Below are 17,367 nucleotides of genomic sequence, written 5' to 3' on the forward strand. Positions count from 1 at the left end.
CAACAATGATACCAAACACAACCTTAGTTAGAAATGTTGATTGAAGCAAATTTGGTATTTAATCTATTGATCCAATTAAAAACTGGAAAAAGAAGCTAGTCCAGTCATTTGCATGATCGAGTTTTCATAATGATTTTATGCGATGAACTTACAATCTTTGCATGTTTGGCGCAAACTAATTTACTTTTTCTTTTTTTGGTAATATTAGATAACAAATGAATTACATTCTAATATATCAAATGAGTTACATTCAAATAGCCTTAGTATTCGTCTCTAATTGATTCTATATTGTTTCAAAATTAAACCATAATTTGGATGGATAAGAGTTCATATTATTCGGATAAAACCAACTAAAGTCATGTTTGATTTGCTACCACAGGTGTCATTCTTTTAATTCGTACTCATTCTATGCAAGAATGAGAAATAGCAAAACATTAGAGCATTTGATTACAAAATTCTTGCCAAGTTCTCATTCCTTTTAGAATGAAAAAATCATCATAGGGTATAATAATTGAGGTAACTTGCAGCATAAAAAATAATTGTGCCCCATGTTGCTCATTTTCATTTTTAACGGTAAAAAACTGACAACGTAGATTTTTATAGGGAATGGCCAACAGTCAACTATCTGTTGGTAACTGTTATTGTAAAAACTTATTTTGTTATACATTGACCACCAATAAAAATCTATGCCAAGGGATTGGAGACCTAAGATGGAAGTTTTGACTTCCAACATAGAGTTTCTTTGAAGAATGAAAATGAGTAACATATGGCACAACTATATGATGTTTTGTTATATTTGCTGATTTTCTTAGTATATTATGTTTTTTTAATATACTATCAATTTGATGAAATTACTAGACATTTTGTATTTCTTCGTGTTATTCATTTTATTTTTACTTTTACGATTTTTAAATTCTATTTCTATTTACAAGTTCCAAACTATTTTCTTCATTTGCACTATTGCCTAATCAATTCAGTAATTAGTTTTAAATAGGTGCTAATTGATTCCTTTAAATTTACTTTTATATTTTCTTTATCCAACCAAAAATAAAAGCTTTTCTAGTTTCTTGTCTTTTTTTCTTTTCCATATTTATGTTATTGATGTGGAGCCTACATAATTTATTTGTTTTTTGTTGGTATATGTCTTGCATATTTCCACTATATAATACATATACTAATGGGTATTGTATTTATACCTATTGATGAGTGTGGATTTGGCTCTCAAGTGACATCATGACACATGGCATTTCGGAACAACTGGATGACATCTCGACACCACTTAGGCAATGACCTGCTTTAGCCAAAGTGATGGAATCCGACCTGGCAACCTGCCTCTGCCACCAACCTAGCGACCTTCCTCCGTCAACTTGGAGGAAATCTAGCTGGCGACCTCGTCCACAACTTAGGGCGTCTTGCAACATCTCGTCCAGGGCTGACTTGTGGTACCTCGTCAATACGGTCAAGGTGACCTCGATGAAGAGCGACCTCCCTCAAGGGCTTGCCAACCTGATTAAGGTCCAGGTGGCAACCTGCGAGACGTGCTCGTCGATCAATTTTGCATGCATATCCTGTCACTCCCGGGTTTCTTGGAAGTTGGCCCCTGCCTCGAATGTTCCAAAGGAGACCGAACAAGGCACAAAGATTGGTCTACGTGCATGGCTACCTTCGAGGACTTTGGATCGGTTAGACACGTCTTCCTAGAGACCTCGAACGCAATGCATGAAGCCCACGCCAAACAACGCCTATATAAATGCACCAACTCTAATGACACAAGGTATGCATGATTATTTGCATTCTAGCTCTCTTACTATCAAGTTAACAGCTCGCAATCACTAAGTATTAACTTAACCATCGGAGTGACCACATCGGGTAAACCACCCCAAGTCCTTTGAGTCTCATTCATCTTACAGTTCGACCAGCCAGCAAAGCACCTGGCGTTCAAGCTGCCCTCCAACTAGGAGCAACCAGATCACGCACCACCTATATTATTATTATTTTTGTTGATGAGAACAAAAAATAAAGTTAAAATTTGTAACCAAATGGGTTCATAATTTATTCTCATTCTTACAACAAATTAAAAAAATAATAAATTTAGAAAAACAGTTAATTCATAGCAACATTTTCTCATTTTACTGATTTCTAACAAAACTTGTTCGTTATGAAATTTTATTTTTGAAAAGAATGAACAAAAATGAGGATTGAACCAAACATGGCCTAAAAATATGAAAACGTTCCATTTAATTTAAACATTCTAGACCTCTGGTTGCTGAATGCAAAATTTTCTTCAATGAAATTAGTCTTCCAAAACATGATTGTCATGCAAATCAAAGATCAATTAAACGTTGGATGACTTGCATAGTAACTACCAACTGCTTAGTGCTTATTTTATTAAATTGAGGAACAAGATTGTGTTTTCACCTAAAACATTAACTCATGCAATGATCAGATCCACACATGTATTTGTATAGTTGATGTGATAAATTATATTTCTCACCAATTATTACTTATCAAACCAAACCGTTTCATGTGCAAACAACAATAATGCCAAACATGTGCAAACAACAATAATGCCAAACACGAGCCAAATCTGATTCACAGTAAGTGTCAAATTTTGAAAATTTCATATTTTTTGAACCAATTGTTATTACATGGATGAAGAAATTTCTCCGAATGAAATGAACATTGAATCAGATTTGGCTCACGTGCACATTTCAGCGTACAGTTGAAAACATCTCCCATGTATTTGTCAGGGGAGAAGTTCTCAATACACGATTGGGATGGGTTGTGGGGCGCGAGTGGGTGTGGCTGATGCGAACTCAACAATCAATTCCCCCACCGAGTCGGTGGGGCGCGAGTGGGTGTGGCTGATGCGAACTCAACAATCAACTCCCCCACCGAGTCGGTGGGGCGCGAGTGGACCTTGATTGGTCAAATGAGACGTGCTTGCTTTTCTTTACTCACAGAAACTACTTGACTACACGAACGAGCACTAACCAGCAGCACGGCACATGCATGCATCACGCTGCTCCGTCCATACGTGTGAAAACTGAAATCCGACCACTGCCTCTAACGGCGGCGAGACAAACAGTCAAGCCGTCGCCGTTATCCCTTCAAGTGGAGTGTTCGGTAATCGCTAGCACAACACCCAATTAACGCACGTGAAAACGAGTAGACTCGCCACCAGTCGCCACCGTCCAGACTACAGTGTTGGCATGATGAGATCTCCTATAAATTAACTTCTCCACACCTACCTAGTTCGTCGCATCGCTTCTTTGGGATTTCTGATCTCTCCGGTTCATTCATTCACCAAACCTGCGTTCGTCATTTTCGAACTTCTCCGGTCTATCTCCCCGTCAATGGCGTCCGCAAGCTCATTAGCAACTCTCAGAACCTTGTCTTCCTCTGTTAAAATACCCAACTCAAGGTCTCTCTCCTCGTCGCATTCCCAACAGTTTTTCTCAGGGTTCAAGCTCCCGGGATCCTTTTCAACGCTGTCATCCAGATCTATAACCACCCATCATCACAGCTTCTCTACCCAGAAACACACCACCAACATCAAAACCCGATCTTTCTCCTGCAAAATGGAAGGAAAACCTGCTTCAACCAAAGTTCAAGAACTCCACGTCTATGAAATCAACGAGAGGGACCGTGGCAGCCCTGCTTACCTCCGGCTGAGCCAGAAAGAAGTCAATTCCCTTGGTGATCTTGTACCTTTTAGCAACAAGGCAAGCTTTAATTTTCGTCTCCTGGGTCTCTCTTAATTTCTCTTTTGATCTCCGGATCAAATGAATAATTTGGTATATTTCGTGAAACGCAGATCTACAGCGGGGACTTGCAGAAGAGACTGGGCATCACGGCTGGCATTTGCGTATTGATCCAACACGTACCGGAGAAGAAAGGAGACCGATACGAGGCCATCTACAGCTTCTACTTTGGGGATTACGGTCACATAACGGTTCAGGGAGCGTATCTGACTTACGAGGACACCTATCTGGCGGTGACCGGAGGATCGGGGGTCTTTGAGGGGGCGTCCGGGCAGGTAAAACTGCAGCAGCTTATCTTCCCATTCAAGCTCTTCTACACCTTCTACCTCAAGGGAATCCCCGACTTGCCGGTGGAGCTGTTATGCACCCCAGTTCCTCCGTCTCCGACGGTCGAACCTTCGCCGGCGGCAAAAGCAACAGAGCCACATGCAACTATTCGAAACTTTACCAATTAAGTGTGATCGGCAATGGACGATAATTGGTAGTCGTTGTTGATGTGTAGTGATCGGTAATAAATTTTCAATTGAGTGGTCTTTTTGTAAAATAAATTAGTCTTTTCAGAGTTTCAGGAAAGCACGAACAATTTTTCTTTCGGAAAAATACATATAGAAATTTGAATTCCACAGATTTACAACAATTCAAAATGTCAAATATTCCACCCTAAACATCGTTAGTCGTCCGTCATTTTACGTATTGATGAAAACAAATAATAAAAGTGCACAAAGCAAAGCACTAATGCTCTACGAGATGGAGAGCACGTTGTATTCGAAAATCATGATGTCAGATTGGGTCCACGGGACCCACCAAGGTTTTAGTGTTTTCCTTGGGTGTGATGTCACCCCCTGATAGTAGCAACTAGTGAGGCCATTAACGCTCCGAGCTAGAGTTGATTTTTTGAATGGATGGTGATGGGAGTGGAACCTACCAGTTTTTTCAATAAGGAGTTAAGGACCGTGGGAGACGCTTTTAACCAGTGGATTAGAATCTACTGGAGAGGGTTCTTTCATCTTAGTGCCGACTTTGGCTATTCTTTCTAATTGTTGAACTGAACAATTTATTGAAGGGGATCGGTAAGTTTGATGTGGTATTTTTAGTTTTTGAAAGTTTGGAACATCAAAATTTGGTATTTCTCTGTTTGATGCATAAAACTAAATGTTGTCTGACAAGTATTTTAGGAAGCCCTTATGATCAAAAGAAATATTAAGATCTTTAAGTTTTATATTTAAAGACAAGAATTTTCATTTGAGATTTCCTGATTTTTGGTATTTAGCTTTTTTTTCTTCCCAACTTAAAAAAATTATGCGAAAAGAATTGCCAAATAATGGGAAAAAAGTAAATAAAAAAATAATAATTGATGTAGGTGCATATGGTAGGGTTCCGGATGGTGCCACGTGGTATCAGCTAGATGAGATCCTAGTCATCCATCTCTAATTGCCTCCAACCACTCTATGGCAAGGTCAAGTATAAAAGAAGGTGCCCAATTTCAAGGTAAGGTCATGTTGTCCACTTTTGCTTTCTAGTTTTCCTTCTCTTGAGTGACCTTATCTGAGTCCTCGTTTCAAGCCTAATCCGGCCCTTTTCAAGCACTTGACTAACTTGATCGTTAGAGTCTCTGCCCCTGGAATAACATTCAAGTACTCTCTTCTTCTTGCTTTCAAGTTGGATACATCGGCCTCAACCATAAGCAAAATTATCTTGTTGCCGTCGGCCCCATTCTAGGTAACAACAATAATAGAATAAAAAAGTAGATAACATCAAGACAAACACTAATATGTAGTTTGGTATCATTGTTGTTTGTATATGAAACAACAGATCATTTTTGAATTGTTTTTTTTTTCTTTTTTATTGGCTTTTGATAAAAACAATCTTTGTTAAATAACCAACAACCAACACGAAAACAGAGAACAGTAAATTAAAACACACCAAACAAGACACCAGGGACTACTCCAACTTAACCAAAGACTAACAAATTACTGTGAATCCATGAGCAGAATATGCCACTCCATCACCTGACTAACCGACTGATCTAAAACAAAAGCCATTTTCAGCTAAAAAGAAAATACATGCTGTGGAATTCATAAATGATGTTTATGGTTGAAATATCAAATTGCCATCTTATATACAAATAATAATTTGTATTGATCAATCCAAAACGTTTTAAGTAAAAACAGCAATTGTATAGTCAAAATGACTTAAAAATCATTCACGTGAGACATGATTGGGCCTCAAAAGAGTCTCAACATACATTTTCTTTTGACCCTTTACTCATGAAGTTCACATCTGACGTGACCATGGTCACAACACTCCCTTATAACCTCTCAATGAAATTTAGTGATGCAAATAAGTTGGAGCAGATCTGATTGGAATCTGAATTCTATCCGGGTAAGAGCCGAATTGAAAAAGTTAATCCGTTTAGTTAATAGATCAAATTCGAATATACCCAATCCAATCCGTCATGAGTTCATGACCAGATCTGATCCATTTGTTGTGAAATATTATACATTATTTATATAATTACCCATTATATATTATAATATATCACTTATATTGTCATTGAGTTTTTTACTACAGACCAAACTGAATAGAATTTAAATCGGATATCCAATAAGATATTGAATTTTAATTTTAATCAAATCTTGGAAATATGACAGATACTTATTGAATTTAGATTGATCAAATTTCTTATTGAGTCGGATCAGATATACCCTTTACCTAATCCGATCCAATCCATTTTTCATCATATGGATGACATTTTAAGTTATTTATCTAGGTAAATGCAGTTATTTGGGTAAGTTTTTCATAGAAAACACTTACCCAGGTAGGTGCATTTACCCATGTTCTTTTATTTCTCATATAAATAAGGCAATGACCATTTTAGCCATAAAAATCCATTATTAAAAGGGGCATTTTTGTCCCATTCAAGTGTTGGCAACTTTCTCCCTAGGTGGGTTTCTCACCTAGGATATGGGTAGGAAAATAAACTTTCCCTAATCAAAATCCCATTGACCAACTTTCCCCCCTCTCAAAATCTAAAAAAAGAACACCCCCTTAGTTTTAATTGTATTTGATTGAGGAGTATCATGGGCAAATGTAGCAACAGCTTATGTGATCTAGCATTCATGGTGCAAATTACATTATCATGTACTAGGGGTGTCCATGGAAAATCGAAAAACTGAACTGAAAAATGCGGTTAACCGAACCGATCGGTTCATTTTTTGTTCGGAATTTTTGAAAAAATCGAAGGACCAGTTTGGTTTTCGGTTAACCTATAAAAAATCGACAGGTATATATATTTATATGTATATTTTACATATATTTTTAATATATGTAACATATTTTCTATGTATTTTATATGAATATATATTCATTATATATATATATATATATATATATATATATATATATATATACTTATATTATATTTTTAAAATATTTATAATATAATATTATACATATATTTATATAATATATATTATAAATATAAAAAACTGAAACTGACGGACCGATTAACCGGTGGTACCGGTTCGATTTCGATTTGACGAAATGGAAAAACTGATACCACCGGTTCGGTTTATAAAAAAGGGCTATACTGAACCATGGACACCCCTATCATGTACCCCCCAACCTATGCAGTATACAAAGGGCAATACTATCAGATGGACTAGCTAGATTGGTCACTTCATTCAATGTGGCAAAAATAGAATGGGTCATGTAGGAAAAGTGCCTTAATTCAAACTGAATAAATCTTTTCCTAAATAATTATCAAAATATTTTAAGAAAAATGAGGATATGTAGCAAATGTGCTAAAAATGTTCAAAAGACTGTATTTGGTTGCATATTTGCACTACTGTAAATGCATGGGAGTGCAAATAAACTGAGCATAAATGTTGATTTATTTTTGCCTCAAATGTGACCTTGTCTTATTTGTCTATGACAAGTAAAATAAGAAGGAAAATGGTGTGATCCACCTTATATGCCAAAGAATGAACGTAGTAGGAGATTTATTTGTTTTGGAGTAAGGTTGGAAGTAAGATAATGTGATTCCCACTTTATATGAGAGAATTGAGGTATAAGGAAGGTGATGCAAATTTTTCATCAATTTTTTGAGATATAAAATTTACATTGCTAACAAATGCAAATGAAACAAATGATAGAAATTTTATATCAGGTAGGAGTGCAAGTCATAGTTACAAACAAACAGAAAACTGAATCAGGTGCAAAACTTGTATATGATTCAGGATTTCACTGCAATTAAATGTAGTCAAAGTGAAAATTTATGCAAATTTGAGTCAGCTTGGCAATATTTTTTAAGCTCTCCATGGTCCGATCAATTGACTTGGCAAACTATAGTGGCACAAAAGTTCAAAATCTTTTTGAAACTTTTCCCTACTGAGGTTGGCTTGATTTCAAGTTAACTCATGAGTTTTACTATTATGGTTGGGGCTCTAAAACAAAGTTTGAAACCAATCATCTACTTAAGGATTATAAGTCATAAACAGCTAGTCATGGAATGCATCTACTAAAGGATGGCAAGGGCATTAAAGAGATTCTTATTGAGCTCCAAATTAAATTGCCACGTGGAAGATTCTTTGATCATTTTTGTGAAAACTTGCTAAAATGAACATAGAGGTTGAAGTTGGGCGGGTGGGCTAATTTTGAGTTCAACCCCCAACCCCAGAATTGGGCCTAAGGCCCGAGTCCCAAGTCCAAACCAAGCCCAAGGTCAAGTTCCAAGTGTGGGCTAGCCTACACTAAAATTTCATACTCTCATGTTGGGCTGGGTTGGGCTAGCCCAAGTTAGCCCAAGTTGAGTCCCTAGCTGAGCAACCTATATAGCAAACCAGTTTTATAAATTTTATTATTTTCCATGCCTATATTCATAATAAAAAAAAAACAATCCAATTTTAGGGATTATCTAATGCATGGTGCCAATTATGTAGCCCAGAAACTCCGCTCAGGTTCTGAACCTCTCTATACTATAGCATCCTGAATTAGGCCCAGACCTGATCCCTATAACAGGGACCAATACATGAAATCATGACAAAAGTCATTTACCACCCTAGGGATCTCTTGGTCCAGACTCTACTCTAGAGATACTCTAGATCGACTTACAGGATTTGTAAATGGACCTAGCTATGGCTTTATTTCTGAGCAGTTGCCCCATCTTTAATTGGGTCTCACTGATGTGTCTCATTTTAAGGGTTTTCTCTATCAACCAAGTCTGTATGATCGGTAAATGGTTTTCTCTCCTTACCATCTTTTTGCACACAATTATTCTTCTGACTTTTTCGAGCTCCAATTGAACCTGTATGATCATCTGCCCAGGTTGCTTTTTGACCAAATTAATCACTCAGGCAGGGAGCGCTTAAGCTCTGGAAATGCAACTTATGGCAAATGATGTGGCCTGGTTGCAGATCATAGCTTAATGGGTCCTATATATAAAACATTGGACCCCAAGAGCAGCAATAATGTCCTACACAAACGTCTATAGACACTTGATTTGTTAGGAGCTTTTGGAAAGCAAGCATTGAAAGAGATACAAAAGGCCCAGAAATCTTCACTTTCTGCACATTTGGTTCTAATTACACTGCAAAACAAATTTGGTTCAAGTTTCTTGTATTACAGAATTGCTTTCTGGTTTGGGCATCCTAATTCCCAAGTGTTTAATAAACAAAACCTCTATTTTTTCTTAAACCCCCATCCAAATAAAAAGAAGAAAAAGGAGAGTGTTAGAAAATGTCAATCTATTCAAGGACTTCACCTAACAGCTTAAGCTTTTAGGTTGAATGGTTTTTTGAGAAAAAGAATGCTGATATGGCTGAAAATTTGAGCATTGGTTAATTAATTATATAGGGTACCCTTTTGTGGTAGACCATCTGAATTCACCATATCATCTCTCCATTTGGCAAAAATACAGTAGGCCACCTAAGGAGGACCATGCATCTGAAATCACCACATCATCCATCAATGCAATTGGTAGAACATACCAACTTAAAAATTGAATCTTTTTGAATGAAAGAGAACAAGGATTCTACTTCAGCCTTTGAAAATAATCCAGTACACTGCAACTAACTGTCAAGATTCATCCCACCTATAAGATAGGCTAAGAATTCTGAGGTGGGCTGAACAGTCATCTCCCAAGAAATAAAGAAAAAAGAACCGAATGAATCCCACAGTAGAAAATCTAATAGTAAAGCGCTAGGGATAGAATTAATACGTCATCATATATATGTGAAGGCCCTGTGGACTTTGGAATTGACTCATTGAGTTCTAACCGGAGGAGTGTTTGACTACTGATACAAGTTTTGTCAATTGTTACAGTAACCAATCACATCGTTAACGTTGTAGGAATATATCTTGTGTGTAGACTCTGATACTACTTGACACCTACCCACGATGATTTGTTTTTTGGAATAAGGATGGATAAGGCATCCATCATGCTATTCCCAATTACGAAGTTGATTGGAGCTAGGCTCCTGCATGTGTTTCCGTGGAAGAGTAGGAGCAGAAACGATTAGTGAGAAACTCAGAAGGGAGAAATAGTTATCTGCTGAGGTTTCGCTGAACTGAATTACTTGTAGTTGTGGTTTAATTAGCATGCAAATTAGAACTCCCTCTACATCTTCTTCTTCCTTCGTCTCTCTCTCTCTCTCCTACTCATGAGTTTTGCAATTTTGTCAAAGTGTCGGTTGAAGACGACCCCCCCCCCCCCCCCAATGAATTATTTGTGAAGGGAAACCACAGCTGCTGCTATTACGGATCGGACGAGCATGGAACATTAATTGCTCTAAAGCTAGTCGTCCATCCTTCTTTTTCTGCCAATAAAGATTCCTTTCTGTAGGAAATAATAGATCACTTTTGACTGAGCTGAATGAGAGAGCTAGAGCCACGCCTTGTGAGGATGTCCTGGAAGTTGTTAATAGCCCCCAGTTCCCTCTATATATCAAACGGTTATGGTTGTGTCAATTAACTGCAAATACGTACGCTCAAAGCAACTGTCTGTTTTTCTGATGAGTACCCTTCGTAATATGCTTCTCTCTCTCTCTCTCTCTTTCTCTCTCTCTCTCTCTCTCTCTCTCTCTCTCTCTCTCTCTCTCTCTCTCTCTCTCTCTCTCTCTCTCTCTCTCGTACTGAGAAGAGGGGCAGGTTTGCTTAGTCTGAAGGTTAGCCTGTAACAGCTAGAAAGAAGAGAAAAAAAATACTGGAAGAAGTTTCGAGAAATAAAATAATTTAAATAATTTGGGTGGGGAGAGAGAGATCTAATTGAATGCAAATAATTGAAGTTTATTCTTTACAAGTTTTTCAAATTGAACTTCTCTTTGTTATATGATCTGCAACTTCCCTTTATTATCTTTTAGTTCTTAATTTGTTCTCTTAATTTTCTCCCATATTTTATGGGACTTTTCTTCTTTCTTTGGGCTGTGATCGGTTTGAAAGAAAAGGTAGGGAAATGAAGGGAAACCAAACACAGCCTTGAGTTCTCCTGGCCAAATGGGTTAGTTGTTTAGTGGTTTAAGCTCAAAAAGGCCTAGAAAAGCTTGGTACTTATGGATGAAGGGAAATTTTGTTTTAACAGTTACTTTTATTTACAAATCAACATTCCAACATCATAACTGGAGCAGAGAATAACCTGCTGTCTTTAAAAGAGTGTGATGACGAAGCTCACTAGCTTAGATTTTAGGTACATGAGAATATTATCTAGGGGTGTTTAGTACGCTACAAGTAATTAAATTTTCCATTTATTAACATCTATGATAAGTAGTTTAATATATTAGGCTAAATAAGAAAAAGAAATTAATTCATAATGAACCAACTTGTTTATATAGGAGTAGGATCATTAGTGATTAGGGCCAAACGCATATATTATCTGTTTTAATTAATATAATGAATATTGAGGATGCAAGCTAGGTTGTGTATATACCAAGGGTTATTAGCTGATGAATTCGCTAAAAATTTCTGTTGGGCTAGCTTGCTTAACCCAACTAGGAAAAAGAATAAAGAAAGAAAAGAAAAAAAAAAGAAAAGGGTAATTACATTCTGAACTTTTTCTTATGTATGTGTACCAATAATACACAATGCCCTATATTATTTATGATAGGGCCCTAGCTAGGGCTACTGGGCTAGTGATTACAAGTTTAGTTCTCTTCCACGCATCAAGAAAGAGAGAGAGAGAGGTTCATTTCTTCCTTCCTGGACCATGCTTTTAAGGTTTTAAAGGCAACACTTCTTTATTAATTTTTCATTCATCTAAAACCTGTTCTACATACTAGTATACATTATTGTAATGGGTAGAAATGATTCAACTATAAATTCGTTTGTGTATGGAAATTGCAGTTAAGCACTTTGTTCCTCCACTTGCTTTTCCATCTTGATGATGTTAAAAGCTTCAAAAACTTGATTAACTTAACAAAGCTGTCGATGAGTAGATTAGTTGTTCAACCAACTGATGATCAACTCATAAGTCAACACGCAGATAAATAAAAAACAGATGAAATTATCACAAAAGAATAAATATATAAATAATAACAAACAATATTAAAATAGCATAGAATATAATACTAAAACAAAGGATCTTCAAAATAAGTTGAATAATCCGCTTCTGACTTATAAGAGTTCACTAAATAGGCTGATATGGGTTTAGAACCAACTCTGAACCTGATGAATTGAATATAATTAGTGGGTAATCTGACTTTGAATTGGATTGATGTAAGTTGGATTGGGTGATTCCCTATAGTTAATTCATGAGTTCTATAACAGTAATTATACTTATGCTTTTCACTCTCTCTGTCACTGAAAACTAAATACCGTTCCATGTATAAAATTTAATGAGCAAAACCTAATCCAATAGGTCCATATATTTCTTCTACACTGATTTTGTCTTATCATTAAGTTCCTAGTGCAGCATTCTACATTATATGATGGTTGTTCTATTGTAGCTAGTAACTATCTTATTTATACAAGACAATTTACTACTTCTGTAGCCAGTAACTAAGTTGCCTAATCATGCACATCAGAGCAATGGTCTACTCCAGATAAATTCTTTGATATTTAATGCAATCCTCCTCAATATTACTTATTTCTTTGAGATATTGGAAAATAACATTTTTTCTAGAACATATTTCTTTAATTTTTTTATCTGAATTGTGCCCATTAAATCAAATCAATAACAGAACAACATTAGTTGAGTTTCCAAAAGTTTGGCAACCTACTAAATAGAGCTGCAAATGATTTTTTTTTTTTGGAAAACGGCTGCAAATGAATCGGATATGCCTAGTTTTGATTTATTAGTAGTCTTATCCATTCAGATTCATATCAGATTTGGATCAAATTCAAATATTGAATACCATTAACGATCAAACCAAATGTTATCATAATACTATATAGGGAAAATTCCTGATTAGTACCCTGTATTTTGGGCCTAGTGTCACTTTGGTCCCCAAACTTTAAAGTACGACAATTCAGTACCCAAACTTTTAATATGTGACAATCCAGTATTTACCGTTAACTAGTTGTTAATCAGCCGCTAAGTGATATTTGAAAAAGACACAAATGCCCTTCAAGTGTTATTTAATTTTCTTTATCAACCATCTAAACCTTAACAAAAATTAACAATCCCAAATCCTTGCCTTGTCCATTTAAGAAAGTTGGGGTCATGTTTGAGTGGACATTCTGGTGACCCCAACTTTCTTGAATATAAGAGGCAAAGATCTGAAACTACTAATTTTTTGTAAATGTTTGGGTGGTTGATAAAGAAAATTAGATGACACTTGAAGGGCATTTGTGTCTTTTTCAAATGCCACTTAACAGCCGGTTAATAGCCAATTAACAATACGTACTGGATTATCATGTTTTGAAAGTTCAAGTACTGAATTGTCGCATTTTAAAGTTTGGAGACCAAAGTGGCACTAAACCCAAAGTACAGTGTACTAATCGGGAATTTTCCCTATTATATATTATTAATAAAATGGAATAAAAATGACTTTATTGTAAATCGTGAATAAAATGACTTGAAATTAATAACTTCTATGAGAATTGAATATCCATGAATTTAATGAACATTTGTACAAAGTCCGGTCCAACCTTACTAATAAGTACTACTCCATTTATAAAAGAAATCAGAGCTTATATATTGATAATAAGCACTATTTGTTTCTTTTACGTGATGCATCAGGCTTTGTCAAGTGAAATTGAAATAGAAGAAACCCTAAACATTCTCATTTGGGTGAATTCATATTGGGTTTCACTATGATGCTAGAAAAACTTACAACCAATCAAGCATCATCGTGAAAATAGCAATCAATCAGGTGGGTTTTCATCAAAATTCATGGGATATGATTGGTCAAAACCTTTCTGGTATATCTTTCCGGCATCATATATTTTCTCCAATATTCACATCATTTATAAAATAAACAAATATGACTCATCTAATTAATAAGTTTGATGGGGCCGGATACCATTTTTACAGCCCTACAACCTGTGCTACAGAGGGGAAACATGCCTATACATGAGAGGGGGCCGGTAGTATCAACAAATAAGGAATAATGAAAATTTGGCCAGTTGTCCGTGAGCACCCTTCCACGTGTCTCCATATGAGTGGGTTGATGAGGAGATGCCCTAGCTAAATATTAACTCAGTGAGGTCCTCCTCTTCATTATAAGTAATAAAGAGTTGCATAAAGAGGTAATTAAAAGAGTACAGATTCGGGTTTAAGTAAGTAAAGTAACACACCACAAATTTAGGTTGTATAGTTTAATTATTAACAGATTTCATGGAGGGTGACGAGAATGTTAAAGAACATATATACCTGCATGAACGTGCCTTGGATCCTGTACTCTTACTGCATCGATAAACCATCTCTCTCTCTCTCTCTCTCTCTCTCTCTCTCTCTCTCTCTTTTCTTTTAAAATAAAAATAAGAAATGAAGAGCACGCAGCATCATCAAGAACCCTCGTGATCATAACGTAATAATCATCGCCACATGCGTTGTCATAGATGCATGCACATAGAAGAAAAGATCAAAGTATGAGAGGGGCAATCCAAGGGAGGAGAGATGATGATAATGTCTTGCTCCCCATGCACATTATTTGCTTAACGGGCAAGAACAGATGTCTCAGACGCTTTCGTAGTTTCTGTTTGTTGTTGGCCTGAAAAGGAAAGAGGCAGCTCTTTGGGTGAAACCCCAAAAACAGTGAATTCAGTGGTCCCACGTAACCTAAAGGAGTAACTGGCCTTCTGACAAAGGGTTGATGAAAGTGCTAGTAGTAGTGGTAGTCGAAGCTCAGAACGAGAGTGAGAGAGAGATGTTAGAAGGTGGTCAAGTAAATAATTCAGTGACTGCAGATGACAACAGATACCAGTACAAAACAGTCTCAGATTCTGCTGTTCATCTTCCTAGCTTGGCAATAGATACCTCTCTCTCTCTCCTCTGTGTGTGTAACAGAGAAATCTACAGACGTTAATCAATCTTAATTAGTATCGATCTAAAGTTTCATCCGTTAATAATACACAGAACCATGGGCTTCCATTCCATTGTGCACTCCTTATAGTCCTCTGTACTCTCTCTCTCTCTCTCTCTCTCTCTCTCTCTCTAGCACTCCATATATTAACAAAAAGGAAAAAAGGCTTAGTTAAGAGCTGCAGCAATTAACAAAACCCACAAGTCCATGCATATCAATATCAATGTCAATAGTACACAGAGCCATGGCCCCCATTACTAGCATTATCTTCATCATTGTCATCGTCATCTTCATCCTCGCAAAACTCTACGCCGTGGGGTGCATGCCCGCCTCCGAAGGCACGGATATGGTCCTTGAGGGATCTCTTGTGCTTGAAATCAGAGCCACAAATGCAGAACCAGAGCTTTCCGCAGTTCTTCTCATGAGTGCGCCAGTCCCCCCGTACTGCAAATGCCTTGCCGCATTTACGACACGCAAATGGCTTCGCCCCGTGCTTCCTCTTGTAATGCGTCTGAAGCGTCCTGAAGTCCTTCAATGGCTTCGACCTCGGGTGCTCTATATTGTTCTTACATCCCTCCGCACAGCAGTAACACGGCAATCTCAGCATCGACGATGCCGGCTTCGTCCCCCTCAATGACTCCGGACCCTTTCGATACTGCGACCCATGCCCCCACATATGCATCTACACACACACACACACATAGAGAACCAGCAAAAGCAACAAAAGAATTAGAATGAGTAGTGCAGTTGCAAATTAACCCCTAAAAGGCTAAAACCATTTAACTATAAATAAACTGATGATCATTTTGATTGGTCATGGCATTCATGTTGTTATTGCTTATTCTCTAGCTATCTTATCTACAACCTGCATGTTGTTGTATCGATTGAAGGTCTTGTTGCACACAGTGCAAGAAAATTGAGTTGGGCCGACAAGGATTTGAGCAGGCGAGGGAATCCAGTACTGTCCCTCCACCGGCGCACCGTTGCTGCTGCTAGTATTGCTCGTGCTAACACCTACACTGCTGGGGGGTCCGATATGAAGAGCTACGGTTACACCATCTTCAGTGCTACTGCTGTGGTTCACACAGCTGCTCTCGGCCTGCTCGGAGGAGTGGTGATGATGATGAGACAGACCCACTCTGGAAATGTGTTGACCAGGGGGGCGAAGAGTGAGGAGTACAGACTCTTCATCTTCTTCCTCAGCTTCTAAATAAGTACTTTGATCAGTTTCTGTGGAGGAGAAGTGGCTAAGAGAAGGAGCTTGCATGGTTATGGACTTATGGTATTGTATGTATATGTGTATGCAGGAGCTCGTGTAAGTGAGAGAGAGAGAGAGAGAAAGGGATATGCTGATGCTGGGGTTTTGGGTTTTGCAGGGTGGAAGAATAAGATAGGAAGAATGAGAACGAGATGGCAATAAATAAACAGAATAGCTGTTTGTCTAGGATTTTCTCTTTGGAATTTGGATTAAAACATGGTTCAGAGAGAGAGAGAAGAGAGTGTGTGTGTGGCGGTGTGCACGTGGAGTGGATGGAAATTGATATATTAGTTTTGGCGTGTTTGGGAATGGGGGAGACAAGAGACCGTCAAAGAAGGAGAGGTGGAGAGGAAGAGATGCATGGAATGGCGTACCGTAACACGCTCTCAATGCTCAAATGCTCGGTTTCCGAGCCCTCTCTCACTCCTCCCTCCCTTGGTTCTTTTTTTCTGCTTTCTCTACTCCCGCTTTCTTTCTCTTTTACCTCTCTATCTCCACATCTTTCTATCTTCATATTCTCTCTCTCTCTCTCTCGTACCTTTCAGTCAGTCAGTCTGATAGGGATGCATGGAGTGTTATGGACAGTATTTATTAGTACACACTTTAGTGATAGAGAAACGTTACGTTGTCTAAGGTAAAACTAAAATCCATGAAGAAAGGCCATATATATGGTGTAAGATTCAACAGATGTCGCTCCGTGGCTGGCTGGTGACGACCAAGTCCAAGTTCAATTGGGGTCACAACCTGGCTATGAACAAGCCATGATTCAGTGAGCCCCTGTCGCATGTGTTGTCCATTCTCGTGGTCCGTCTGATCTGGGCAAAGTGGAGGATCACATGGTTGGGCAGGAATGCTAGCTAGGGCCTCTTCACAGGATTAATTCAAACCT

The 17,367-nt window shown here is 37.6% G+C and overlaps 2 protein-coding genes across 2 annotated transcripts; one reads left to right on the plus strand and one right to left on the minus strand.

The window, feature by feature from the left end:
* The first annotated feature begins 2,985 nt into the window (after positions 1-2,985).
* On the plus strand, positions 2,986-4,401 carry LOC148854747 (allene oxide cyclase, chloroplastic-like). The gene is made up of 2 exons (XM_088985189.1): positions 2,986-3,725; positions 3,818-4,401. The coding sequence occupies exons 1-2, from the start codon at positions 3,357-3,359 to the stop codon at positions 4,217-4,219; spliced, it is 771 nt and encodes a 256-aa protein (XP_088841315.1). The 5' UTR covers positions 2,986-3,356; the 3' UTR covers positions 4,220-4,401.
* Positions 4,402-15,211: 10,810 nt separating this feature from the next.
* Positions 15,212-17,031, minus strand: LOC148854748 (zinc finger protein WIP6-like). Its single transcript, XM_088985190.1, has 2 exons — positions 16,086-17,031; positions 15,212-15,902 (listed from the first exon to the last, which is right to left on the minus strand). The coding sequence occupies exons 1-2, from the start codon at positions 16,485-16,487 to the stop codon at positions 15,447-15,449; spliced, it is 858 nt and encodes a 285-aa protein (XP_088841316.1). The 5' UTR covers positions 16,488-17,031; the 3' UTR covers positions 15,212-15,446.
* Between the last annotated feature and the right edge of the window lie 336 nt (positions 17,032-17,367).

Source organism: Nelumbo lutea, chromosome 4 (genome assembly GCF_056320005.1).
Source record: "Nelumbo lutea isolate HS-2025 chromosome 4, American lotus-T2T, whole genome shotgun sequence".
Lineage (NCBI taxonomy): Eukaryota > Viridiplantae > Streptophyta > Magnoliopsida > Proteales > Nelumbonaceae > Nelumbo > Nelumbo lutea.

Excerpts from the sequence above, each read along its gene's own strand:
- LOC148854747 (XM_088985189.1), top strand. The coding sequence starts at position 3,357 with ATGGCGTCCGCAAGCTCATTAGCAACTCTCAGAACCTTGTCTTCCTCT. Across the intron at positions 3,726-3,817 it reads TTGTACCTTTTAGCAACAAG|ATCTACAGCGGGGACTTGCA; the intron begins GCAAGCTTTAAT and ends CGTGAAACGCAG.
- LOC148854748 (XM_088985190.1), bottom strand. The coding sequence starts at position 16,487 with ATGCAAGCTCCTTCTCTTAGCCACTTCTCCTCCACAGAAACTGATCAA. Across the intron at positions 15,903-16,085 it reads ATCGATACAACAACATGCAG|ATGCATATGTGGGGGCATGG; the intron begins GTTGTAGATAAG and ends GTGTGTGTGTAG.